At 44.3% G+C, this 27,566-nt stretch overlaps 2 protein-coding genes across 9 annotated transcripts in view; both read left to right on the forward strand.

Annotated features, from left to right (window-relative positions):
- Positions 1–10,525, forward strand: part of Golga3 (golgin A3) — a 48,041-nt gene extending 37,516 nt beyond the window's left edge. For 4 of the 6 annotated variants that reach the window (XM_008853719.3, XM_029556450.1, XM_029556449.1 and 1 more), the window contains exons 17-24: positions 801–998; positions 2,642–2,758; positions 6,380–6,519; positions 7,162–7,294; positions 7,432–7,554; positions 8,494–8,655; positions 9,338–9,501; positions 10,282–10,453. In XM_008853719.3, coding sequence (XP_008851941.1) covers positions 801–998; positions 2,642–2,758; positions 6,380–6,519; positions 7,162–7,294; positions 7,432–7,554; positions 8,494–8,655; positions 9,338–9,501; positions 10,282–10,453 — 1,209 coding nt within the window. Of the gene's footprint in view, positions 1–800; positions 999–2,641; positions 2,759–6,379; positions 6,520–7,161; positions 7,295–7,431; positions 7,555–8,493; positions 8,656–9,337; positions 9,502–10,281 lie in introns of all 6 variants that reach the window. The other 2 variants (XM_008853718.3, XM_008853720.3) reach the window with 2 other exon arrangements.
- A 10,821-nt stretch (positions 10,526–21,346) lies between these two features.
- The window catches only part of Ankle2 (ankyrin repeat and LEM domain containing 2), a 31,993-nt gene continuing 25,773 nt past the window's right edge, over positions 21,347–27,566 (forward strand). For all 3 annotated transcript variants that reach the window (XR_001872926.2, XM_008853721.3, XM_029556451.1), the window contains exon 1: positions 21,347–21,675. Coding sequence is in view for 2 of the 3 variants with exons in the window: in XM_008853721.3 (XP_008851943.1) it covers positions 21,495–21,675 (181 nt within the window). In the remaining variant the exon portion in view is untranslated. The remainder of the gene's footprint in view (positions 21,676–27,566) is intronic.

Raw genomic sequence — 27,566 nt, forward strand, 5'->3', positions numbered from 1 at the left:
GCGCCACCATACCCGGTCCCAGTTAACACTTTTATAGTTACAAAATGACTACTGGGACCCACACTCTTAATCCAGATGTTGTCCACCCTGTGACCCATATGCCACACGCATCCCAGGAGAGCTATGAATCCATCCAAACATGTTTGTAGATGAAAGTGTCGTATTTTCAATGTCCAAAGGTTAGATACTTCTGCTCTTTTTCTTGGTAGAATGCTTTGATTACAAGTAAGAAACCCAACCCAAACCTGTCAAAGAACTGAAAACTCAGAGGGAGTCTGTTGCTCTAACTTCAGCCAGTGCTAGCATTGTCACTAAGGGCTCTTAGCACCAATCTCTGGCCTACCCCACTGCCTACCTTGCTGGGTCCTTGGGAAGTTACCAATCCTTTTAGGGCTATGTGCTCTATCAGCCACAGTATCCTGTCCTAAAACAGGTGCTGCTGAGATAGCCTAGAGGCTTCATGCCTACTTCCAAGTGGTATGTCCAGGACCATGAGCAGTTCTTGATCAGCTTCTCCTGAAACCCAGGAGAGCAGCCCACTGTGGCTACTATAGCCTGTCAGGTCACAAGTCAAGGGCAGTTTGTGCTATCCATTAGTATTAACTGTTTCTTACTAAAAATCGCTTACCAGATTCAGTTGACTTTTTTTTTTTTTTTAACTTTTGACATAAGATCTCCTGTAGCTCAGGTTTGCCTTGAACTGATCCTTCTGCCTCTATTTCCCAAGTGCAGAGAAGTACAGACATGTGTCACCATGTCTGCCCAGGGCATGAAATGTGACAGGTACTAGTATATTTCAGCTTCAAGAATCCAGAGGCTTCAGAAGGAAGATAAAACGCCTTGAGGAATCGAATAAGAAATTGGCTCTGGAGTTAGAACATGAGCGAGGGAAGCTCACTGGCCTTGGACAGTCCAACGCAGCTTTGCGGGAGCACAACAGCATCCTGGAGACTGCACTCGCCAAGAGGGAAGCAGATCTGGTGCAGCTGAATCTACAGGTGCTCAGATCCATCTGCCAGGAGCAGTAGGAGAGTTATATGCTCTGTGTGCATTGTGATGTCTCATCACATCGAGTCATTGCCACTTTTAGGGGAACACTATACCCCTTTAGGAGGAAGCAGAGGCTTAGAGGAACCTGGCCATTGCTCAAACCTGGATCCCCCTAGCTGTAGGGTAGAGCTGGGCTCTGTGTGTAAATTTGAGCTCACTGTGCCAGGTTCATTATTCCCCTTTGCACGGTGGCTCCTGGTGGGACAGGTCAGACAGTTCTCCAGTTGTAAGTGGGAACCTATGCAGCAGACACTTGCCTTAAGACCTCAGAACTGGAATGTGAACCCCGCCTGCAGTTTCGTTGTAGACCTCTTAGTTCCTTAGGTTCTGCAGTGCTTGGAAGGCAGCTCTGAAGGTTTCAGAATGGCATTCTAAGGGCCATGTCACATCTAAGCCATGAATTACGTAGTTTTGGGGAGAGTTTTAAAATGTAGTTAGCTTACATTTTGCCCTAGTTAACACCACTCTTGTTCTTGTTGGGCTGCCTTGCATGTGTTTGTATCCCATGATTAATGTGCACCGTTCTTTTAGGTTCTCAGTTGAATTCTTTTATTTATTTTTTATTTTTTGGTCTTTTTGAGACAGTCTACCTGTAGCCATAGCTTGCCTGGAACTCACTATGTAGATTAAGCTGACCTTGAACTCACAGAGATTTAAATTTTTAAAAAATATTTTGTGTATGAGTGTGTTGCCTTCATCATTGTAAGTCTACCCATGTAGTACAATACCTGTGGAGGCCAAAAGAGGGCATTAGGTCCCCTGGAACTAGAGGTATAGATGTTCGTTAGTCACCATGTGAGTGCTGGGAGCTGAACCTAGGTCCTCTATAAGAGCAGCCAGTGTTCTTAACCAATGAGCCATCTCTCCAGCCCCATCAGCTGTATCTGTCCAGCCCCATCAGCTGTATTCTTAAATGTGGCCATATAACCACACTCTTATGAAGCTCAGACTTCTGTATTTGTTTGTTTAATTAATTTTCGAGACAGAAATCATATACCCCTGGCTGGCCTCAGTCTCAGTACATAGCCAAGGATGACCTTAAACTTTTGATCCACTTACCTCCAAGTCCTGGAATTATAGGCATGTACTATGATATCTGGTTTTTAGTATTGTTTTGTTGTTGTTGTTATTTTTATTTTTTATTTATGTGAATGAGTATAATGCCTGTATGTATGTAAATGTACCCATATTGTACAAAGACTGCAGAGGCCAGAAGGGGGCTTAAGGTCCCCTAGAACTGGAGTTACAGACAATTGTTAGCTGCCATGTGAATGCTGAGAATCAAACCAGGGTCTTCTGGAAGAACAGCAAATGGTCTTAACCACTGAGCCATCTCTCCAGCCCCTAGTATTGTTTTGTTTTATGCAGTGGTGGAGGTGAGGGCTTTATGCATACTAGGCAATCACTCTTATCGACTGAGCTAACTCCTGAGCCCAGATGGGCTTCCCACCTTCCCTAGTTTGTTCCTTTTTCTATGATGGCATCATGATATGCTCCATCATACTGGACTCTCCATGGGTACTAGCTGTAGGGGACCCCAGTGTTTGGAATTGACATCTCTTCTTACTCATCCTTTCACAATGCAACATAGGTCCAGGCAGTTTTGCAGCGCAAAGAGGAGGAGGATCGCCAGATGAAGCAACTTGTCCAGGCTTTACAAGCTTCATTAGAGAAGGAAAAGATGGAAGTAAACAGCCTTAAGGAGCAGGTATGTGGCCAGCTTCAAATTTGTAGGGCCTTCTGGGAGGTGTTTCAGTGTCTACAACTATATGGGTGCCCTTCTCATCTGAGTTTTTTTTCTGGGGACTGGTTATTGCTGAGAACCCAACATTTTTTCTCCATAGAAAGTGGCATTAGATTATAAGACAATGTAGCAATGTGGGCCTTGGGAGGGGCAGACTGAACCACCCATGTTTGTGCACATTAGTTTTTGCTTGGAAAAGATATCCTCTGTAATGTTTTAAAAGAACACTTCCCATTTGTGTCAAGAAGCAGACAAGCTGGTCATGGTGGCATGCTGCTGTAATCCCAGCACTCAGGAGGCTGAGGCAGGAGGGTCCTGAGCTTAAAGCCAGCCTGGGCTATATGTAGTGAGCTTGAGGCTAGCCTAAGCTATATATCAATACCTTGTCTTGTCCCAAAACAGACAAGAAAGATGGCTATGTACAGCTTTTTTTAATATAGAGAGCTGTCTTTATTGCTAGCTTCTTTCCTTCCATATCCCAGTTTTCGATGATTCATCAGGTAAATCACTGAAGCAGAGGCCTGCGTTGTCCTCTGTGCGCTCCATACCAGGTTTCATTCTGTATACTTTCTCCTCTCTTAGAATGCGAGCTTCCTGCTGACACCTCCAGTACCATGCTCCAGGCCACAGCCATGGGCATGTTTATATCCTGTTGTTTATGTGCACACAGGTTTTCATTTCTGTAGCCCCAGCTGGCCTGGAACTCACTATGTAGATCAGGCTGGCCTTGAACTTACAGAGATCCACCTGCCTCTGCCTCCTAAGTGCTGGGACTACAGGCATGCACCACCATACCCGGCTCCCTTTTCTTTTTTAAAAATATTATGTGTTTTTCCTGCATGTATGAAGTGTGCCACATGTGTGTCTTGTACCTGAGGAAGCCAGAAGATGGCATTGAATTCTCTTAGAACTGAAGTTATTGATGGGTGTGAGCTGCCCATGTGGGTGCTAGGAACTACCTTGGCCCTCTGAAAGAGTAGTAACTGCTCTTAACCACTGAGCCATTTCTCCAGCCCTAACTTTAAACTATTGATTTTCCACCTCCCAAGTACTGGGTTTACAGGTGCGTGCAAAAATTTTTAGCTTTAAAAAAAATTTTTTTTTGGTCCTTTTGAGACAGCGTGTCCCTGTAGCCCCAGCTTACCTGGTACTCACTATGTAGACCAGGCTGGCCTTGAACTCATAGAGATCCACCTGCTTCTGCCTCCATCCTCTCCTGGGATTAAAGGTGTATACCACCATACCTGGCCTAAAACATTTTTTTCATTACTCTGTGTGATGTGTGTGATGTTATGTAGACCATGACACACATGGGAAGGTCAGAGAACACCTTTGTGGAGTCAATGCTCTCCTTCCTCCTTTACATGGGTCCCAGGGATTGAGCTCAGATAATCAGCTGAGCCATCTTGCTGGCCCAGCCCAGAAATTTTTTTTTAACTTTTTTTTTAATTTTTATTTTATGTGTATGAATATATTGCCTGCATATATATAAGTGCACCCATGTCATGAAATACCCATGGATGTGAGAGGAGGGCATTAGATCCCCTGGAGTTACAGATGGTTAGTCGTCATATAGATTCTGGGAATCTAACCCAGGTCCTCTGAGAGAGCAGTCAGTGCTTTTAACCACTGAGCCAACTCTCCAGCCTCCAGAAATTTTTTAAAATAAAAATAATTTTAACATTTGGTAGACATTTTTTAGTATAAACAATTATTGGCCGGGCATGATACGTCACACCTATAATCCCAGCACTTAGGAGGCAGAGGCAGGGGGATCTCTGTGAGTTCAAAGCTGGTCTACATAGTGAGTTCCAGGCCAGCTGGGGCTACAGGGAGACCCTGTCTCAAAAAGACCAAAAAAAAAAAGAAACACCCACAACAATTATTGTTTTGTTCAGGGTCCACATTTTCTTATCTGAGTAGATGTCCAGCTCTTGCTTGGAGATAGTAGCTGATAAAGGGTTCTTTGCTGATGTAAGCAACCTACCTTCTGTCCCTCAAATCTGTCACTTGCTCTGTGATTAGATTAGATATCACTTTGTTTTATTCTTACCTTAAAAGAAGGCATAAGTAGGGAATTTATAACTAAAAATGCTGGGAAAATGATATGTATATGACTTTGATATCTTTTTTCTAAGTTGTGAATGATGCTTAGTTTTTTTGTTTGTTTGTTTTTTTGTCTTTTTGGGACAGGGTCTCCTTGTAGCCCCAACTGTCCTGGAACTTGCTAGGTAGACCAGGCTGGCCTTGAACTCACAGAGATCCACCTGCCTCTGCCACCCCAGTGCTGGGATTAAAGGTGTGTGCTACCACACCCAGCAGTTTTTTTTTTTTTTTTAAATCATGAGTACATCTAGTCCTGATTTTGACACTAGTACTTGATAGTAAAATATTTTTGTTTTAGCCCCAAGAATATTTGAAGAACCATTTTTGTTTTGTCTGTGTGGCAGTTTTACTAGTTTGAAAAGCAGTCATTTTAATGAAAACAACAACAACAAATCTGTCACAGAATTTTTAGACATATTAAAGTTTAATGGGGAGATAAAATGATGCATAGATCACCTTGAATCACTATCTAATGATGTCACTGTTGATACCTTTTTTTTCTTTTGTCTCCCTTCTCCCCCTCGAAGCACTGAGGGTTGAGCCCTAGGCCTCTTCATGTGCTAGGCAAGCACTCTACCACTGAACCAAATGCCAACTGGTGGTTGTTGCTTTAACTGATGTCTTAGTTTGTTCTTCATTGCTGTGACAAAACACTCTGACCAGTATCAACTTGGGGAGGAAAGGGTTTATTTGTCTTACATCTCCCAGGTCACACGTAGTTCATCAGGGAGCCCAAGGTGGGAACTCAGGGCAGGAACTTGGAGGCAGGAGCTGGAGCACAGGCCATGGAGGAACGCTGCTTACAGGCTTGCTCCCTTGGCTCCTGCTCAGCCTGCTTTCTTATGCAACACAGGCCCACCTGCCCAGGGGTGGCACCACCCACAGTGGGCTGGGCCCTCCCACATTACTCATCAAGAAGATGCCCTTCAGACATTGCCACAGGCCAGTCCAATAGAGGCAATTCCTCGATTGAGGCTCCCTCAACCCAGGTGTGTCAAGTTGACACTAAAGCTATCCAGCACAACTGATATGCCTAAATTATTTTAAAAGGATTTTTGTTATGCTCTCAAGAATTTGTCTTTTTGGAAATCTTGAGAGAATCTATTGTTGACTCTGAAAAGCAACATGTGTCCAGAAAAGATGCCATTTTTATCATAAATAGAATTACATTTTTACAGAGGAATTAAAAGAATTATGAATAAACTTACTTATGAATAAACAGATATACTTGAGGAATATAAAAGCTATTTAAACTAAGAAAATTGTGAATAAATTTGTCCATTCAACAGCATCTGGTAACCACATATCACTAGCCCACCATGTGCTGGAACTTGGTCTTAAAAGGAAAATACAGAGAAGCAGACAGGTCCTTTGTGGGGTTAGAAGGGCTTCAATGATGGTACTTGGTGTTCCATCAAGGTGTGGCATTTCATGATGTACTTCATATGTGAGTAATGTCAACTCCTTCCTTTCTTTTAGGTGTCTGCTGCCAGGGCAGAAGCTGGCCATAACCGCCGTCACTTTAAGGCAGCCACATTGGAGCTGAGTGAGGTGAAAAAGGAACTGCAGGCCAAGGAGCACCTGGTACAGACACTGCAGGCTGAGGCGGATGAGCTCCAGTGAGTGCCTGGTGCTTGCATGAGGGCTGGTCATGGTGGGCTTGATGGCTACTTGCCGTATAGCACATCAGAGCTGTTAGGGCTGCTCTTCATCTTTAATTCCTATTAAACATAGCATCAAGGGTCATCTGTCTCTTCAGGTTGCTAAGTACTTTCAGGGCAAGTCAGAGGAACAGAATTATCTGACTCCTGTCTCAGGAAGCCTGAGCTTCACCCTGACCCTAGCCCTTCCTCAACTTCTTCCTGGAACAGAAAGAGCCCTCATGTGAGCACTCACCCCAGGACTGTCCTGGATACTCAGAGATTCACACTAGTGTAGCATCAAATCAGACATGTGGAGGGTGCTGGGTAGATCTAGACTGTACATACATCCTTACAGCAGCCCCAAAGACCTCTGTTTATTGTATGCCACAGTGTTGTCTGACAGCATCCTAATCTGAGTTGTGTGAATAGAGTGAGTCTTCCAGGGGGCATACAGGGCTTTACAGGGTTGGTAGAGATAGAGCATTGGGAGCTCCTTGCAGTGTCCACACAACTAATGGCAAAGAGTCAGGATCTCACCATGGACAGCCTGGGAGAACAAATTGGGAGGATGCTGTCCTTTTATTTTTAACCTTTTGCCCCCTTTTCCTTTCATGCCAGGATTCAAGAGGGCAAGCATTCCCAAGAAGTAGCGCAGTTCCAAGCTGAGCTAGCAGAGGCTCGGACCCGGCTCCATCTCCTACAGAAACAGCTGGATGAGCAGCTGGGCCAGCAGCCCACAGGGAGCCAAGAGGTGACAGTTATGCTCCTGCTGGCCTATCTGATCAGAGAGAATTTTTTTTTCTTATGTGATACTACAAAGATTAATTCCTTACAGCCAGGATAAAGACTTTAAAACTATCTTTGTCATGTGCCTTCTGTCCCTTTTAGATGGAAAATCTCAAATGGGAGTTGGACCAGAAAGAGCGAGAAATTCAGTCCCTGAAGCAGCAGCTTGACATGATGGAGCAACAGGGCAAGAAAGAACTAGAGGGAACACAGCAGACATTGCAGGTGGGTGCTATCCCTCTCTGGGGCCTTGGTTGGAGGGGGTGCAGGCTCTGTCTCCAGGCTCTAGGCAGCACTCCAAAAGGTGTAGTGATTGACCATTAGTCCTTGGCTACTATACTGAATACCTTCTGGGCAGAGTGTTTCACATACGAGAAGTTCTCATTTAATTGGTTCACCACCACCACCTATGATCTGAAGACATCGTCCCCATTTCAGAATGAGGCTCAACCTGGTCCAGGTTACACAGCTGCATGGAGAAGGAACTGAAACAAGCCTAAATCATGTCCCTCTGCTAAGCTATGTGATGTGTATCAGGAGCATACAATTTATAGGTCTAGTAAACAGAAGGGTGCTTATATAACGTGTGCTAGCTTGTTCTTAAATTGTCCATGAAGATTCAAATGTATTGAGTGCTTGCTATGCAAGAAAAGGATCAGAAACATAATTTGCTAATGTTCCTCACTTGTGAATAAATGACTCAAGTCATTTAGATTGGTTTAGACTATTTCTTAGGAATGGTTTGACTTACTCTAATAGCTGACTTTTTTTTCACTCTTTTTGAGACAGGGTCTCCCTGTAGCCCCAGCTGTCCTGGAACTCACTATGTAAACCAGGCTGGCCTTGAACTCACAGAGCTCTACCTGCCTCTGCCTCCCAAGTGCTGGGATTAAAGGTGTGCACCACCACACCTGACTAATAGCTGACTTTTAGAATTTAAAGATCCCCGGGATTGGGGATTTTTGTTGTTGTTGTTGTTGATTATTTTTTGATAGGGTCTCCTCGGTCACAGCCTGCCTGGAAGTCATGGTGTGAACCAGGGGGGCCTTGATCTCAGAGATCACTTGCCTCTCTCTTCAAAGGGCTGGGATTAAAAGCACACACCATCATGTCCAGTTTGTTTAAGATCTTTTAGCTTTTAAAAATCTGCATTGCTTTCCTTAGACTATCAAGTCTGAGTTGGAGATGGTACAGGAAGATCTGTCTATGACACAGAAGGATAAATTTATGCTTCAAGCTAAGGTATCTGAACTGAAAAACAACATGAAGACTCTGCTTCAGCAGAACCAGCAGCTCAAGCTGGATCTCCGCCGTGGTGCAGCAAAGGTGAGATTTAGGTTGCATCCCTTACAGGTTAACTGTCTTCCTTCTTTAGATTTGTTTGGACAGGAGAGTGATAGTCATTCTAGTCATTCATACATGAACAAATACATTTAACCAATGCCAGACAACTCCTGCAAAATTAAACCCTCATGGAAGATTCTGCTTAGACAGTGTGCCAAAACTTTAGTTTGGTACCTTTTCCAGTAGAATGTTTGCTGCTTTTCATGAATGCAAATATCATACTCTTTTTAAACCAAATGAGAGCACAGCCATAGTAGGACACAGTGGCTTCAGGGTGGGCTCAGGTGGGAGCCTCATACTATTATCAGTTCTGCTCAAGTGTTTCCATACCTGGCAGATTTTCTATGCACGATCTACATAAATATTGCATAATTTCATAGGAAAGCTCAGGATGTAGACTTTGGTCTTACAAGCTCCTGAAGAAACCTGTAGTTTAATGTCCAACTGTTTCTCCTGAAGGCCAGGCACAGGTGGTTTGTGTGTAGCTCTGTGCATTAGGAGTAAGGCTATTGAACCAGCCAGTATCTCTTGAACCTAGTGACTATCAGACTATGTTTATAGTTCAGGCAATCCAGTCCCCTTCTCTGGGGGCACATCTGACTCAGTTGTCATAGTGGAGACTGAGGGAGGTATAGAGGAACTAATGATGTGCTTTTACAAACAGAAGAAGGAGCCAAAAGGTGAGTCCAGCTCCTCCAGCCCTGCGACACCCATCAAGATCCCTGACTGCCCTGTCCCAGCTTCACTGTTAGAGGAACTGCTGAGGCCCCCGCCTGCTGTGAGCAAGGAGCCCCTCAAGAACCTGAACAGCTGTTTGCAGCAGCTCAAGTATGATCTGTTTTTTGTGCTACATTTTGTTAAGCCTTTAAGCATGGATGACATGTTTTTCTGGGGAGTGTTTCTTCTATGGCCTGTAGAGTGTTTGTGGCATTGGAGCTCTTGTAAGGTGAAAATTACTGAGAAAATCTTTGGTTTTTAATTTATTGTTATTTTATATGTATTAGTGTTTTGCCTGCTTGTATATAAGTGTACCTGTGCCATGCAATGCCCACAGAGATCAGAAGGCATCATATTCTCTGGATCTGGACTTAAAGTTGGATGTTAGCTACCGTGCGGGTGTAAGGTTTCTGCAAGAGTAGCCAGTGCTCTTAGCCCATCTCTCTAGCCCCTGAGTAAACTTTCTTGGTGGGTCCTTAAAAGGCCAGTTGAACCTCCTGGCCTAAGACAGAATCATGGATTGTGGCCATGTGGAACCCTGATGGGCAGGTGACCCCATGAGTGGAAGTCACACAGAAACTTAGCATCAGGCCTTTAGGTCTGTGTCTTTCTCACACTCCTGGTAGAAGCATCTCTCTGAAAACAGAATCCTATGCCAGGTGGCTTACTAGCTTCTGACCAGAGCAGAGGAAAATGCCAGGAGCCCTGGCCTTCTGTGATTACAGCTATGACTTTTTGCTGGTCATTATAGATTTATTGGTCTTTGAAGGAACGACACATGCTGGTGAGCCTACTGCATTCACTGTAGCTTGTTAGAGAGAGCTGTGGTTAGTGGTTCTGTCTGGGCCTTACATGATTTAGGATTTCTTCTTCCTTCTCTCATTTCCCCAGGCAGGAGATGGACAGTCTGCAGCGCCAAATGGAGGAGCATACCATCACTGTGCACGAATCCCTGTCCTCATGGGCTCAGGTGGACTCTGCACCAGGAGACCGTGCTCACCCCAGGGGAGACACAAAGCCACATAGTCAAAGCAGTGCTCCCAGAGAAGGGCTGGGCCAGTAACTGTTGCTGTCCTCACAACCAAGTATATGTGGCTGCTGAAGGATGTTCTTTTGTCAATATTATTTATTTGATTGTGTGTTCTGTTTTTCTGAAGAGATGTTTATTTTAAAGTTTCACTTTTGCCTTTTAACAAGGAGTAAAATAACTGATGAAAGGCAAAGATTAAAGAAATAGTCATTTTTGAAACCACAACTAGCTTTTCCCATGAAATGACCAAATCTTAGAAACATAGTTTAGATCTCTAGTGAATTCTGAATGTCTCTGTTACTTGGGTTATTTGTAGAAGCAAGCATCTTATGAGTGGCCATAGACACTGGTCTCTGAGGGTGTTTCCAGCAGCCAGTTCTTGGTGGGAACTATGCACAGTAGGGCCAGCAGGCATCAGCACTGAGACAAGGTCAAGGTGCAATTTTTCACCTTCCAATTCTACTCAATAAGAATTTTTATTTGCACCTTTCACTTTTTATTTCACTTTTTTTCAAACATAGGATGTATATTATAAATATTGAAAATCTTTAAAAGCATATACCTATATTTAATTATTTAAAGATCTGATTGTCTTATTGTCTTTTGAAAGTTTGCTATTGGGAAAACAGTATACATGTAGGATTGAGGGATGTCCAGTCAAAAAATTATATTTTAAGAACTATAATTTATTTACTGTACCTTCTAAAACCAAATACTCCTGCACAGAAAGGTTCTTTGTTTTAGTTTTAGTCTTTCTTTCTGATGGTCTTTCCTGCCAGCATCTCCATGAATTCACAACACTGACCTCTCATGCCTATGGCCTTATGTAGTCCCACTGACCAACAGGCAAGAGAAGGTCAAGCCTGGTAGCTACTAGGAGATGCAAGGACCCCAAGGTCTCCAAACACTGACCTGACATTTAGAGAGCACAGGGGAAGGAGAATAGGAAAGGTGGCAGCCCCAGTCTGTGTGTACATAGCAAGCCAACCCTGTGGGCCAAAGGTAGTTTACCAGAGACTGAATGTCTGTTTGCATGATCATCAGGAGCTGCCCTGGATCTCTGTTGGATAGTGATGTCGCTTAGAGTTAGAATGATATCTGGAAGAAAGCAAGGAGCTATGGTCCCCTGAGAGACAGGAAGCTCAGAAACATGCCCTTTTTAAAGTCAGCACTAACAATGTGAGATTGTAATGGGATCTGCTTCCCAATTAATATACTTAAGACTGTATATGCTGACTGACTAGAAGAGTTGATGTCTCTAAGCTTTCCCCAAGTTTTTTAATATAATCTAAAATTAGCTGGGTGTGGTGACTCATGCCCGTAATTCCAACTCTTAAGAAGCTGAGGCAGCCAGATCATCGACAAGCTGGAGATCATCCTGGGATACATAGTGAGACTCTGTCTCAAAAATTGGGGGATGGGAGCATGGTGAATGCTTGTGATCCCAGCATATAGGAGGCAGAGACAGGAGGAGCATTTCAAGGCCAGTTTCAGCTACAAAGGAAGTTTGAGGCAAGCCTGGGTTACATGAAACCCTGACTCAAAACAAGCAAACAAACCAAAATCTAAAATAATAATAATATTCTTAGAAGGGAAGGGAGAGAAAGGAAGCCAAATGGCCTCCTGGCAAGCTGCTAGTCTGAAAAACAAAGTTCTGATTGTTAGTGATCAGTCCAGGTCAGTGTCTTTCTGTAGATTTCTGTTTTGTGGAGAATCAGTATAGAATTTTTAAGCTGTGTTTTCTTGGAATACACAATTAGAAGGTTAATTGATATGGTTAAAGTAGCATTAATCACAAAGATGTTTAGTGTTTAAAAAATATTCCCTAGTGAATATTGGGGACTTTTACAATGTATATATCATTTGTACAGGGTTAATCTTAAGTAATACTTGAAAATTCATTATAAATAATATGCTTTTTATCTCTAAGTTGAAAATTGTTTTTGATAATTTTTTACCATTAGAAAAGAGAGAGATGGTAGCTGGGCAACGTGGCACATGCCTTTAATCCAAGCACTTGGGATGCAGAGGCAGGCAAATATCTGTGAGGCCAGCCTAGTCTTCTACATAGTGAGTTCCAGAACCGCTGGGGCTACAGGGAGACTCTGTCTCAAAAAGACCAAAAAAGAAAAGAGAGGTGGTAGCTTATGTTCTTATTTATTTTGGTTGTACTTTAGTTTTAAAACCAAGAAATAGTATGTGGGTTTATTCTGCAGCAGAGTTTTGTTCTCCTTTGCTGAGAGGTCTTCGAGTGATGTTGATTGTATTTTCTCTTAGGAAAGGATAAGCTAATTCTGAACTGGTTCAAGTGAAAGCTGGTCTCTTGTCTTCATCCCCTCTTTCACTTTGCTGTCCCAAGTGTGTATGTACATCCTCAGAAATGGCACTTCCTTTAGGCTTTGTTGTCTTCATATGCAGGATCCCTGGCTAGGTCTGTCTTGGTTCCATGAAGGGCCTGGCATGCCTTGGCTCCAGCTTCTGTCCATCTGAGTGTGCCAAGGTCTTTATGCACATGTGTATTCAGAGGACTCATACTGGAGCTGACATTGCTTTAGGGTTCCTTAGGTCACCTTGAAGTTTGATTTTTTTTTTTTTTTTAAGTATCCTGCTTTTGATTGAAGGTGTTTTTTATTTTGTTTTGCTTTTCCTGTCTCCAGGGGACTCCACTGTACTTCTACCTCCCAGAGCTAGATTCTTCAGCAAATACAGCTGGAATTACTATTGCCTTTGTGGGCAGAACTGGGAATTGTGGGATTTGCTCATGAAAAACTGCAGTCGGGTCTGGAGGATTACTTTATAAGATAGGTAACCATTACATATCATATGTGTACACACACACACACAAACACACTATGTCATATTCTATGCCTGACACCTTAGCTTGAGCACTTCATCATTACTTGTTTTTATGGTAAGAGTTATTGCCATGTGACTTCCATTACTTTTTTCATGATGCCTGTCAGAAAGATGCTATAGATCTTAGGTTTTTATACCTTTGCAACAGGATTTGTTTATCAGAGGATGCGAAACTGACTAATCAAGCCTGGGGTACAGGGAACAGGACCTGCCCTCTCAGAAGACAGTTTTAGTGCACTGCATTAGAAAACTTGTGTTAAACTCTTCTTCTAAAAACTTTTCCTGGTATACTGTATGCAGTTATACTGGGATACTGCAAAAGCCATGATCCTATAGAGTCACCATGACATATATTTTCCTAATTCTTTAAGCAAAATTTAGGTGTTATATGTAAAGATTTTGGTAGTGAAAGGGAAAAGTCCTGGCGCCTTCTAAGGACCCCAGTAATGTGAATAATGCTGTGGGATGAGAAATTCTGAATCTTATCCTGACATGCTCAGTGATTTGGAATTCCAGGCAAATCTTAGTCTTTGGTGGTCTCAGGTTCTGATAGGATCCGTGGGTTGGTAGCCAAAATTTCAGTGGTTTTTGAGTTTCTCATTTCTATCAAAAACTTGCTTCATCAGAGTCAGTCCTCAGGTCACGGCTTTCCAGGGAAAAGTGTCATCACAGACTGTAACTTTAAAAAGCATGTTGATTTTTTTTATGAATATAAGTGTGCTTGGGAATTCCTTAAATTTTGTGCAATAAACTATTTTTTGGTAAAGGTTTTCATATTTCATTGGGGGGGTTCATTTTAGTACTAACATTTTGTTACATTTGGGAGTAACTTTTTAATCTCATGTTACCCTCTTTTAAAAGAGATTTCTGTTGTACAAAAGTTTGAGGAACGATAGGAAGATTAGGTTCTTGTTGCATTATACTAGCAGGAGAAGCATGTTAACTAGTTCTCTACATTGGTCTGCATCCACCATTGCCATGGGCAAGCAGCACACATTCAGAAGCATGAGCAAGGAGGCAGAGGATGTCAGAAACCTGTCTCTTCAGTGTTCCTGAGCTGCTGGTCTCTGTTGGGTTAATTTTGATAATGTGAATTGTGACCCTCATATCTCAGCACTTGACTCTGATTTCTTGTTTTCATGTAACCTTCATTTTTGATAATTGGATTAGCCAGGGCCTGGTTTTCAACTAAATATTATTAATAAGCCACACGGTTTAAAGTAATGTGGAAAAGGAAATGAGCTAAAGGATTTGGCTTTGGTTTCATTTCTCTCCCTATAGCTTCACATTACAAGATGCTGCAACCAAGGGTCCAGTGGTTATTATACCAACTAAGTGAAAATTCCCTGACCACCTTTTGTGACCTTAACCTGAAATATTGAAGATTGTCTGCAGTAACCATTTAGTGGGCTTATGCATCTGAACATTTTCCTTTTCTCTATTAAATGTCTAAGCATTTTGCAGGATAGTTGGCAGGCATATTTTTATGCTGTGTATGTCTGTTTCATCCTCTTACAAGACTGGCTTTGACATGGATTATAGACAGTTGTGGTATGGCTCAAGAGTAGGGAAACTAAAGGGAAACTCATTATTTGAAAGTAACTTACTTCAGTCAGAAACCTGATACTGCATGCTGTATTAGGAAGCAGATTCTGAGGGAGCTATAAAATAGATTATATATACTCCTTTTGTCCATGATGGGTAATCACTGTTAGTCTACAGGAATCCCCAAGTATAAGTAAGGAGGAATTCATAGCCATATGGAGCACCTACAGTCAGTGGAACTCTCCTTAGACCCTTCATGTGTGTCTGCATTTGGCACTGATGATGCATATTTCAAGTGTGCTTTGACAAAAGCTCTCTTCCTGGAAGCAACAGGCAAAATTAAACTGTTGCTGAGCATCTATGCAATTTGCTCTATTACCTGTTGTCCACCTTTGCCTTTTAACTATGCACTATCTCTACATCTACAACTCTAACTATGGTATGAACCTGGCCCCAACACACACTGGCTGGTGACTTCCATAGGCTATTTGTGTTCATCCATTGTTGGACTGTAGTTAGTTCAACTAGGAAGATGGCACCTTCCAGTGTGCACAATGTTTAACAGCCTGGATTCAAGAAGTGCTTCCTCTTCCTAACAGTCAGATACCCCAGCACCTCCTAGGGTGGGGGTAGCTCTGCAGACAGCACCAGGGATGCACACCTTTTATCCCTCCTTCAGGTAGGTATCTGCCGGAGGGAATTTGTGGGTTTTCTTACACAAAGTCTGGGTTGGGCATCACCTTCACAGTAAAATATTTTTGTGTACCTTATATAAATACCCTGGAGTAGTGGAACTCTATGGAAGGGCACATGAAACTTTCTGAATATTAACTGTACGTTTCCATAGACTTGGGCTTGTCATTGTGCATTTTTTCAACACTTATATGCCTCATCTTTATCTAGAAAATAAGTTCCTTCCTTGACCATCCTGTGGTGGACCAGTCCACTTTGGGCTCGCTGCCACCCAGCCCAGGACTCCTTGCTAGTTGCTTTTCCTAGCTTAGTTATGGAGCCAGAATGTTTCTACCTGAGAATCTCATGCTCCTGATGAGATAGTTGTTGTCATCCCGATTTCCTCTTCTGAATCCTCTGGTGTGGGCTGCTCTCTAGACTCACTGTATATAACTTAATACATAGGTGGATTCCACAGGTGCAAACCATTCTGGTAAGTTTTGGTTTTGTTTTTTGAGGCAGGCTGACCTTGAACTCAAGATTTTCTGCCTCAGTTTCTAACAGTCATAATGGACAGTTGGTTTTTTCCCTCATCATTTTACAGATTTTTCTTAACCCCCTCCCCCAGAAGAGAGTTCAGAGGTCCCATTTTTGTTTTTTCTCATTTTTGTACTTGTTTTTCTTGGTTTTGTCCTTTTAAATAAATCTAATTAATAATGAAGCAAAAATTGCTCTTCACTACTGTAGGACTTATTCCAGGGCCTGTTTCTTGGAGGAATTAATATTATTTTATTCTGCTTGCCTCATTCTAAGATTAAATTGAAGTTGTATTTAAATTTGCCTTATAAACTATAAATCCCAGGGCTGCGAAAAATTATTAGAAATTATCTTTAACACTTCTCAGACATCTGGTGTTTTAGTTTGCGTTCTGTTGTCATGACCAAAATTGACCAAAAGCACCCTGGAGGTTGGGGGAGGGTATAATTTGGCTTACAGGTTACAGTATATTTTAGAGAGAAGCCAGGGCTGGAACTCCAGGCAGAAACTGATAGAGACCACAGAGGAATACCACTTAACTGACTTGTGTCCTCTGGCTTGCTCAGCTACCTTTCTTACATAACCAGGTCCACCTGGAGGATAGCACTGCCTACAGTGGTCTGGGGACTCCTACATCAAATAGTAATCAAGAAAATGACCCACAACCAGGGAGGGTTGGGGGTGGCACACACCTTTAATCTCAGCATTCAGGAGCCAGAGGCAGGCAGATCTCTTGAGATTGGGGTTGGCCTGGTCTACATAACAAGTTCCAGGCCAGCTGGGGCTACAGAGACAGACAGAGAGAGAGAAGAGAGAGGAGGGGGGGGAGAGAGAGAGAGAGAGAGAGAGAGAGAGAAACCCACAGGCCAATCCCATTTTTGGCAGTTCCTCAATGGAAGGTCTCTCTTCCCAAGTATGCCCAATTGACAGCTGACACTAACTACACATTTCAGGTTTGTCCCTGTTCTATAGAGCTCCTTGAATCTATCCTGAGGGGGTCACATCTTAAACAGAAGACATAATCTGAGGGGTCCACATCAGATTCTGGGTCAGCCTGTAAGTTTACTGCACATAGGCCAATGATTCACACACAAGCCTTCTAGGGCAATCCTCAGGCTACTCTTTTGTGACCTTGAGAATTTGCCTTACCATCAAGTCCTCATTGGCAGGGAAAGACTACACATTTTGACAGAAGAGACATTCCATCCAACCTCACCCCACCACTTTGCCTTTTTCTGAACTCCCCCAACAAGCTGCCTGCAATCTTCCTGCTGAAGCGCACTCCAAGTACATGTGAGAATTAAGCCTCTACTTCGTTAAAGCTCCGATGGTTTCAGGTGCTCTTATGATCTGGGGTCAGAAGTGAAATTATGGTGTCACATGCCTGTAATCTCAACATTTCACTGGCTCTGGCAGGAAGAGCTCAAGCTCAAGGCCAGTCTGGGCTACACAGCAAAACGCTCAAAAAACCAAAATGGGCTGGAGATGGTTCAGCTGTTAAGAGCACTGGCTGCTCCTGCAGGGGACCCCGATTCAGGTCCCAGCACCCACATGGTGGCCAAGCTGTTAACTCTAGTTCAGGGGATCTGACACCCTCTTCTGACCTCTGCAGGCATTGCACACACGGACACTTACATACATGCAGGCAAGACGTCTTGTTCAAGACAAAATTCAAAACAAAAGTTGGAGCAAGACTTTAAAAAATTAAAATTAGTAATTGTGCTAAACTCATGCTTCAGAAAAGCCTGTCAATTCTCCTTAGCTTAATTTCTGTTCATTGACTGGAAACACCCCTGCCCTATTTTTTTTGGTTTTTTTGAGATGGTCTTCCTGTAGCCCCAGCTGGCCTGGAACTCACTATCTAGACCAAGCTGATCTGCCTGCTTCTGCTTCCTGAGTGCTGGGATTAAAGGTATGAGCTACTATGGCTAGCTACTGGAAATGCCCTTCTATCTGTATGGCATTACATCTCATCTTCTCAGTTCCACCTAAAATTAAATGACAGTAACACGGTTGGCTTGTTAATGGGATTTTAGTTTTCCATTCCCCCCTTGATTATTCCATTTTATTTAATTGCATGTGGAATTCATTAGGCAAAATGAGGATATAGCCTTACCAGCTAGGATTCTTTCTTTGGCTTGATATGACATGAAATCAGGCTAGTGCAATCCCCCAAATTGGTGGCCTAAGCAAGAGCTGTTTCTCCTGGAATAGCCCAAATATTAAAGACGGGTCAGCTTACATGTGCTGAGGACAAATGTGCCTCCTCAATTCAGTCACAGCTTCCACTTTGACTCCCATCTGCCTGTCTGCATTTTTAAGTAGGGAAGAGAGGGAGTAGGAATCCCACCTGTCTCATTTCAAGGCACAACATGGTGGCTGTATACACCACTATCTGCTAGTTTCCCACTGGGTATCTAGCTACAGCTAGGAGTTTGCTACTCAGGCATTGGGATAATGCTATCACACCATGGTAAAGTAAAAATTCACCAAACTATCACAGGGGACCACCTGTAGTTAGTTAAAAACAACAACAAGTAAGATTCTGTTGCTGTGATAAAAACACCATGACCAAGGGTAACTTACAGAATAATTTATCTGGTTTACAGTACCAGAGGGTTAAGAGTTGGTCATGGCAGGGTCAGCATGGCAAAAGGCAGCCAGAGCAGAAAACATCTTCAAACAGGCACAAGAAGCAGAGAGAAACTGGAAATGGGATGTGACTATGAGCCTGCCCACAGTGTAATGCTTCATCCAGCAAGTCTGCAATTCCTAGGGATTCCATTCCATGACCTTCCCAAAATAGTGCCACCAAATGACCAAGTATTGAAATACCTTGACCATATCAGGGACACCTGCCAGTTTCCTTTTAACAAGACACTTTTAAAAAAATATAATGCAGCTGGGCGTGGTGGCGCATGCCTTTAATCCCAGCACTCGGGAGGCAGAGGCAGGCGGATCTCTGTTGAGTTCAAGGCCAGCCTGGTCCACATAGTGAGTTCCAGGACAGCTGAGGCTACAGGGGGACCCTGTCTCAAAAAGACCCCCCCCCAAAAAAAATATATATATATAATGAAAATATTTTCATAGTTTGATGAGTTTGAACCAATGTGTGCCCTTGTCATTATAAAGGCAACCTAAACAAGCTATATAGAACATTTCCTTAATGTGCCTTTCCAGACAACTGCCCCCAGTGAGGGACAGCTGCTGTTCTGATTTCTATATACATTCTCTTGTGTTGGACTTATTTTGCTTAGTATGTTTTTCAGATTCACCTGCTACCACATAGTGTGACACTGTGCAATAATATACCATCAAATGACAATTCTACAATTGGTTTATCATCCACTTGTCCACTACACTTGGGATGTTTCCAATTTGGGGATATTATGAATAACTGGTCATGAACACTTGTAAACATGTATCTGTATACTCCACTTTCATTCCTCTTAGACAAACAGGGCTACAATGCTGAGCAATGGGAATGTGTTTGGGCTACTGTAACAAAACCAACTGGGTAGTTTATAGAAAACTGAAACTCCCCACAGTGCTGGAAGCTTGAGAGCCAAGATCAAGGTACTTGTACATTCAGTATTCAATATCTGGTGCTCACTTCGTGGGTCATATATGCCACCGTACTTTATAATGTGCTTTGATTATATTCCCCCATTATCCTCTTATCCCCTTCCCTCTCCCATCAAACCTCTTCTTCCCAACAAGTCTCCCTCCTACTTTCATGTCTTTTTTTGGTGTAGCTCACTACATTTAGTTAGAGCTGCATGTATTTACTGGAGCAAGGGCAATTTACCAGTGGCAACACCACTGAGGGACACCAGCCCTCCTGCCCAAGCCACCAGTAACTGCCTGTAGTTCTTCAGAGGGGGCTGGGCCCTCAAGAACTCCTCCCCCATATTCACTGTAGTTTCCATTTGCATTCCATCCATCTTCAGATGTATGGCTTTTCTTCTTCCCCGTGTTCAAATAACAGTACTATCCAATAATTTTGCATCCATTGCTGGACTTTTTAAACTCAGGGCCTTCCAGATGTTAGGCAAACCATGTTACCACTAAGTTACACCTGGTTCTAGTACATAACTTTTAAAACTAAGAACAGCATTTATATCTTTTAGTTTTTTCACTTAGAAGTCAGTATATAAATCTTATACATATCTGAGAATTCTGATAACCACTACTACAATTAAAATACAAATACTTCTGTCAGTTTCCAAAATTACATGTGCCCCTTGGTTGTCAACCTTTACCCACCAACAGGTCACTGCTGTTGCCTTCTGTCCCACTGCATGTGCACAGATGGGAATCAGGTGAAAGGCATCGCAATTTCTCCGGAAAGCTTTCCTCACATGGTTAGGAAATGAGGAGTAAAAACTAACTCGGACTAAGAAACAGGAAACAGCCTGGGAAGAGAGCTCAATTGTAGCACTAGCATCCGCGAGGCCTTCCCTAGCTCAGTTAAGACTGAAGGAACAGGAAATTTTCTCCCAGGCACCACACGGTGCAACTGGACAGCTCTTTTTTCCTTTAGTATGCGGGGGGTGGAGGGGAGAGCCTGTGGAGGTCAGAGAGTAACTGGAGCTCTCCACTTTTACCTGGGTTTCAGGGATAAGCTCTGAAGCTCTGTAAGCGCCTTGACCTGATGAGCCACCTCGCTAGCCCACTACTGCTTTTTTAACCAGTGAAAAACTTCTCTAAAGTCAAGTACTATCACAAACTTGCCTTGCACGTTATCCGTTCAGAATGCATGAGCACGCTGCCTGGAGGGTCCTTCAGGAATACAGAAAAACAGCCGCCTTTGCAATGCCGAACAGAGAACGGTTTCTGGACTCGACCGCCCCAAGTAATCCCAACTCCGGGCCGCTTGGGTTAAGGTCTGACCTGTATCACAGGCTCAGACCGGCGTGGATGTGAGCGCACCGGGTGCTTCCTGCAGCCAGCCAGTTCCTTCTCCCTCAGTTCCTTCGCGGCCTGGCCCGTCCCCCACCCACCCTCTCCCAGTCAAGGTCCGTGCCTCCTCTCGGCCCCGGGACAGTACACCATGCGGGGTGATGGGGGCGCCACGCGTTCTCCGGCAGCTGCATGAGTGACGTAGAGACTACTCGGCTCCCGCCGCTCCGAGCACCGCCCTGTCTCAGGACCCCGCCGGGCTGCCCGCGCCGATGCCTGCCATCGCCTCTCTCGAGTCAGCCCCTCGCTCCCGCAGGAGCCGCCGGCGACCGGGGTCGCGGCCTCACTCCGGGCGGGATCTTTAGGGCCCAGTTCCCTGGCCGCGCACAGTCCCCTACCGTCCATGGCAGGCAGCCGCAGGGGCGGCCTGAGGCGGGCGGGGCGCGGCGCGGGCAGCTCCGCGAGCGGCCTGGCGGAGGTCTGAGGCGGGCGCGGCGCAGGCAGCAAGCGACACTGCGGCCGCGCTCAGGGTCGGGCGGCGGTGGCGGTGGCGGCGGCGGCGATGCTGTGGCAGCGGCTGGCGGTGGTCGAGTGGGCGGTGCTAGTCTGGGAGTTGCTGGGCGCCTCGGTCCTGTTCATCGCCCTGCGCTGGCTGGTCCGGCGGCTGGAGAAGCGGCCGCGGGCCGGGGACCGTTGCGGGACACCCTCCCCGCCGCCCGGCGCGGCTACGGCCGCCCATCCAGGTAAGGGCGCGGCGGTCCGAGGGCCTGCAGTCCGGCTTCCTGCCAGAGCGGACCTCGGCGCGGCGCGAGTCCACTGGCGGGAGTTCACCGACAGAGAAGCGGCACTTTTGATCCGAGAAAGGAGCATCCCTGCGGCGGGGGATGCGGCCGGAGACCCGGCTTCCGGGGCGCGGAGGGGGATTTTCAGAAGGCCTTCCGAGCCCGGGAGCGGCCTTGCCAGGGCTGCGAGGAGACCGGGGATGGGCCCGGGGCTTGAAGGGCGGACCAGAGACCAGACAGCACTTGCAGAAGTCGGAGTCGAGGAGAAGGACGTTGCCAGTTCTGGCGAGGGTTTGAATGTGAAGCCAAACGAAGTATCGCATGGGACTCTACAGTGTATGGCCAGAGGAGACCGGGGTGTAGTTGGCTTTTATTGCTTTCGGCTAGACTAACAGCACTGAGTGAGGAGGGGCCGGGAGGTGGGTACTGGTCACTTTAAGGTTGCGGTATTCGGCACCAGTCCTTGTCGTGACTGAAATCGTGTCACTTCTGCCCCTGGCTCCACTACTCTTGCTATGGGACTTCTCAGGATTGGTCAGGTCACTCACCCACTATTCAGCCTATCCTTTAGGAGGATAATAATAGTAATCCCTACTGTGTTTTGTGAGTTCATGCTGGAAACTGAGTCCTGCTCCCTCCTCTTGGTTACTGTTATCAACCATGTAAGATCTGCTTAATGGTGCACATCTATCTTGGTCTGGTGTTCTGAGGAAAGAAAGGTCTGGAGATAAAACCCAAGGGTCTTCAACACAGACATAAGGATACACTGTAAGGTTGAACGTTCTCGTATGGTCCTCTGGGCAGGTTTTTTGGTTGTTTTGGGAACTCCTGATGTAAACCCACTCCTCTACGGTTAGGTCCTCCATCTTTGGTCCACATGGGCCAGGCATCATGTGTTCATCAGAAGCTATGTTTCATTCACTCCCTTGCTGTTAAATCTAGTTCTTAGTGGAAGGTAAATAGGAGTTTCCCAAGTACTCTTAGGAAGATGAAATTTTAAACTGACATATGCACGTTAGAACCCTAGGGCCAAAGGAGATCTTATGGGTAATCCAGGCCTCACTTGCCACTTTGAAATTATACACAACTTCATTTTATATTTATTTAGCAATGCTGGGGATGGAACATAGGGCCTGACACATGCTAGGCAAGTGCTCCACCACTGAAGTGCATCTCAGCCCTTCCATAGTGATTTCTCAGTGTTTTTACAGCCGAAGAAACAGGCACAGGAAGGTCAGGGTCCTGTTGCTTATTGTACAGGGCTATGAAGAGGCTAGATGAAACAGGTCTGTTGACAACAGGTCTAGTATTCTCCATCTTTTAAGTTTTACATTCTCCCGTCCCCTGGGAGGCTAACTCAGTTGGTAAAGTGGTTATCTTGGAAACATGAGGATTTGAGTTGGGTCCTCAGAACTCATGTCTGAAAAAAAAAAAGATGAGGTGGAGACAAGTGGAACCCTGGGGCTCACTGGACAGCCAGTATAGCAGAGCATAGTAGGTTAGTTTCAGACCAGGAACACACCCTGCCTCAAAAAAAGGTGGACAACACCTAAAGAACAATACCTGCAGATGTTGTCCTCTGACCTCTGCATGCACACATATACACCTGCACATGCACATACAGGAACACATAGAAAATGTTAAGGGCATCTTTAATAAGTATAATGCTTAGAACTAGAGAGATGGCTCAGCGGGTAAGAGCCCTGGTTGCTCTTGCAGAGTTCCTGGGTTCCATTCCCAGTACCCAGATGATGGCTAACAACCATCCTTAACTCCAGTTCTAGGGGATCCAACAGCCTCTTCTGACCTCTGTGGGCATTGCACAACACAGGTGCACTTACATGCAGGCAATATACTCATACACATAAAAAAATAAAAATAATAAATTATTTTCTTAAATGAGTCCCATTTGTCCATTTACACTGTGAACACTGTACCAGAAACTCTGAGTGAAAAGCACCCAGATACTGGCAGCAAGCATGTGCTAGTAGGGTACAGAGCCAAAACACCAATGTTTGCAGCATCTTTTTTTCACTACAATTTCTTTTCAATTCTTTGTTTCTCATATTGAAATCATTTTAGGTGTGCAAAGGATTATAAAAATAATGCAGGAGCTGGAGAGATAGCTCAGAGGTTAAGAGCACTGGCTGTTCTTGCAGAGGACCTGGGTTCAGTTCCCAGCACCAGCTTAGTGGCTAATAACTGTCAGTAATTCCAGTTCTGGGGGACTTGACACCCTCATCTGACCTCTACAGGCATTGCACACATGGTACACTTATGTGCATGTAAGCAAAACACTCATACATTAAATAATTTTAAAAAGAATAACAAAAAAATCTCAACTCCTACACAAAGATGTAGTGCATCAGCAGGTTCTGCTTACATACCTATTAGCCAATCCAGTAGGAAACTGGAAATTTTTTTAGTTTAAAAAAAAAATATTGATGTTCACAAAAGTTACAGAGATGCTGAGAAGCTAGCCCTCTTGCATTGCTGGTGGGAATATTAAGGTTACAGCTCCTCTGGAAATTAGTCTAGCAGTGTCTCAAGGAAGTGAAGCTTGTCCTGTACTCCTGAGCTTTTGGCCTACAGAAATAAAGCTCTTATTTAAGACAGGTTTGTGCTGGCCTTGAACTCATGATCCTCCTGCCTTAGCCCTCTTGAGTGCTAGGATTATAGGAATGGGTCAGTATGCCTGGCTTTGAAAAACTTATTTTCACACAAAACCATATTTGAATGTTCATAGCAACCTTGTTTATAACTGTTCAAGTCTGGAAATAACCCACTCTTCAAAGGGAGTGGTTAAACAAAGTGGCATGTCTATACCCTGGAGTGCTTTTTAGCAGGATCTACTCAGTACCCTGAATGGATCGCAGGGGCTTTGTGCTGAGTAAGAAAAATCAGTATCAAAGGGTCTATACTGTTCTGTACTATATGATGCCATTTACTTAGCATTCTCAAAAAGAAACAGTTATGACAATAGAGAACAAATCAGTAGCTTATCAGAAATTGGAGATGATGGAGGGGATTGAATATCACCATAAAGGTTATCAGGAGGGAGATCTTTGGTGATGGAATAGAATTGTGTTCTCGTGGTGGGCACACAAGTCTGTAAGTATGGTAGACTGTCACAAAATCCTACCGAGACTCAGATAAGAATAGAACCTAGGGCAGGAGAGATGGCTCAGCAGTTAAGGGCACTTACTACTCTTGCAGAGGCTCCAAGTTCAATTCCCAGCACCCACATTGGCCCATTCATAACTGCCTGTAACTCCAGCTCCAGAGAGATTCAGATACCTCTTTGCCTCCATGGGTATCTATTTACACACACATATCTACACACATGCCCACACACATATAATTAGAAAATAGAATAAATCTTAAAAATGAGAATAGGACCTACACAGCCTTGCAGAGTCCAAGCCTGTTCACTGTAATTGTGTGAGGTTTCCTGGTTTTTTTTTTAATTGATTTTTTTTTCTGTATATTTCATACAGAAAATCATCTTTATGACCCCTTCCCCTTTGGCTCCTATAGCCCCCCACTGGAATTCATACATTCTGTCATTGGTGTTATGGCCTATTGCCGGTGCCAGCCGGCCAAGACAGTACCTGCAAGGGGGAGTGAGGATTGAAAGAAAAAACAAGAGACAGAGAAAAGATACTTGGGAGGACTGTCAGTAGAGACTGCAGCCCTGGTTTATTTTAGCTCCGCCTTTTATACAGCAGAACATCAGATAGCCACCATTTGCTTAACTCAATTAGCTTCAACAGCTGTTTTTCCCACCTGTATCTGAGGGTCAAGGAGCGGTCAAATACTTGTTGTGAACTCCACCATATAAACACATTCCTCCTGACTTGGCAGATTAGGTACTGGTGTGCAAAACACAAACTCTAAACAAGCCTGCCACAGCTCAATGTATATAATGGATTAATAGCTCCCAACAGCCTATCATGTAAAGTTAGTGTCCCCAGATGTCCCTCAGTACAAGTTCATCCACTGGGATCTAGTCAGTCTATCTAGGTCTCTCCCTTCAAGAAGATCAGCTCTCCTCACCCAGCAGTAATCAGCTGCCAATAATTCTTCGACTAAGATTGGGGCCTGCTGTTCATTTTCACAGTTCTGTACTGGGTTTTTATCTGCCTAAGTTTGCATGGATCTTGTGCTTGTTGACAGCATTGCTATAGGTTTGTGTGAGAAGGGTCCCAGGTGCCTGTAGGAACATTTCCATATGGTCATGCACCACCTCGTTGACTCTTACAATTTTTCTGCCTCCTCTTCCGCAATGGTCCCTGAGCCCTGGGTTGGTCGACCTCAATATAGGAGTCCCATCCAAGGACCCAGACTTTGCAGACGCTTATTCTCTGTTTTGGCCATTTGTGATCTTTTGTGTTCCTGGCCTTCTGTTGTATGGACCCAGACTTTGCAGACGCTTGTTCTCTGTTTTGGCCATTTGTGATCTTTTGTGTTCCTGGCCTTCTGTTGCATGAGGGAGCTGCATTGATGAGAATTGAAAGGTGCATTCCTGTTCTCTTCATCCCCTTGTTCTGTGCGTCTTAGGTGCAGAGGTTGCATCCTAGATGCTCCACTTAGGCTTGGGCAATTCACAGGGACTCTCTGTGTGTGGCCAGTGCTACAACTCTGTAATAATCTCTGTCTGTTGAAAAAGAAGCTACTTTGATATGTGGTGACTGGGATACCTGTCTGTAAATTTAGGGATCCACATTTTGCACATAGTAAGAAATTACATTTGGCTAGGGATATGAGAGTCTTGGTGTTCTCGCTAAGATCTGTGACCTCTCCAGCTGTGTGTATTTGGCAGGGTGGGTGTACAGTACCAGACATAAGTTTCCTCCCTTAAGTGGGCTTTAAGTCCAATTAGGTAGCTGTTGATTACCCCCAAGGTAAAAGTGCTACTACTGCACCAGTGTCATTTGCTGTGCTGGTCATTGCTGTGGTGTTTGGGCCTCGAAGCTAGGGTTGATGTTTTCCCTTACCAGCTTGCATAGTGTACTCCAAAGCTATGAAAGGTAGCCTTCAGGGGAAGTGGCTTCTAGGTCAGTTCCAACTCCATTGCTTCAAATCCTGTGTCCAAAGTATGTCCTGTCTTCAGCAATAGGATCTTAACATCAACCATCAAGTTCTGGGAGGCAGTCAAGGACTGTGACAATAGCCTGTGTAATTTTGGGAGTCTCTTGGAGTACCCTGACCAACAACTCAAAGGAAAGTTTCTCCTGTCTGGCACTGTTTCTTATGTGGTCTTCAGCTATACTCATGGACTCATGTACAGATGTTGTATGTAATTTTCCAGTAGGTTTTTGGACTAATACTATTCCCTGTTTTTTTTTTTTTTTTTATACTAGTTAGGCACTATTATCTTTCCTTTTTTTCTACCTGTCTTATCCTCTCTCCCTACCCTTCCCATTTAAAGTGTTCCCATTTTCCCCATTTCTCCCTTGATAATTTCTATATGCTATGGTCCCACCTCTTTTGAGCTCCTTCTTCCCCTTTATTTTCATAGTTCTTTGTATGGCCTTCTTCCCCCTCTCCTTTACCCCCTTTTTTTCACATTTGAGGCTTCCTGGTTTTAATAATGCACCATCATAAAGTGTTAACCTTTAGGGGAAGCTGGATGATGGGCCCATGAGAACTCTATAGTGTTTGTAATTCATGAGTCTACAGATATTTCAAAATAAAAAGGTAAAGGAATGCTGGGCGTGGTGGCGCACGCCTTTAATCACTTGGGAGGCAGAGGCAGGCGGATCTCTGAGTTCAAGGCCAACCTGGTCTCCATAGCGAATCCAGGCCAGCTGGGTCTACAGGGAGACCCTGTTTCAAAAAGACCAAAAAAA

Source organism: Nannospalax galili, unplaced genomic scaffold (assembly GCF_000622305.1).
Source record: "Nannospalax galili isolate Female #2095 unplaced genomic scaffold, S.galili_v1.0 scaffold566, whole genome shotgun sequence".
Lineage (NCBI taxonomy): Eukaryota > Metazoa > Chordata > Mammalia > Rodentia > Spalacidae > Nannospalax > Nannospalax galili.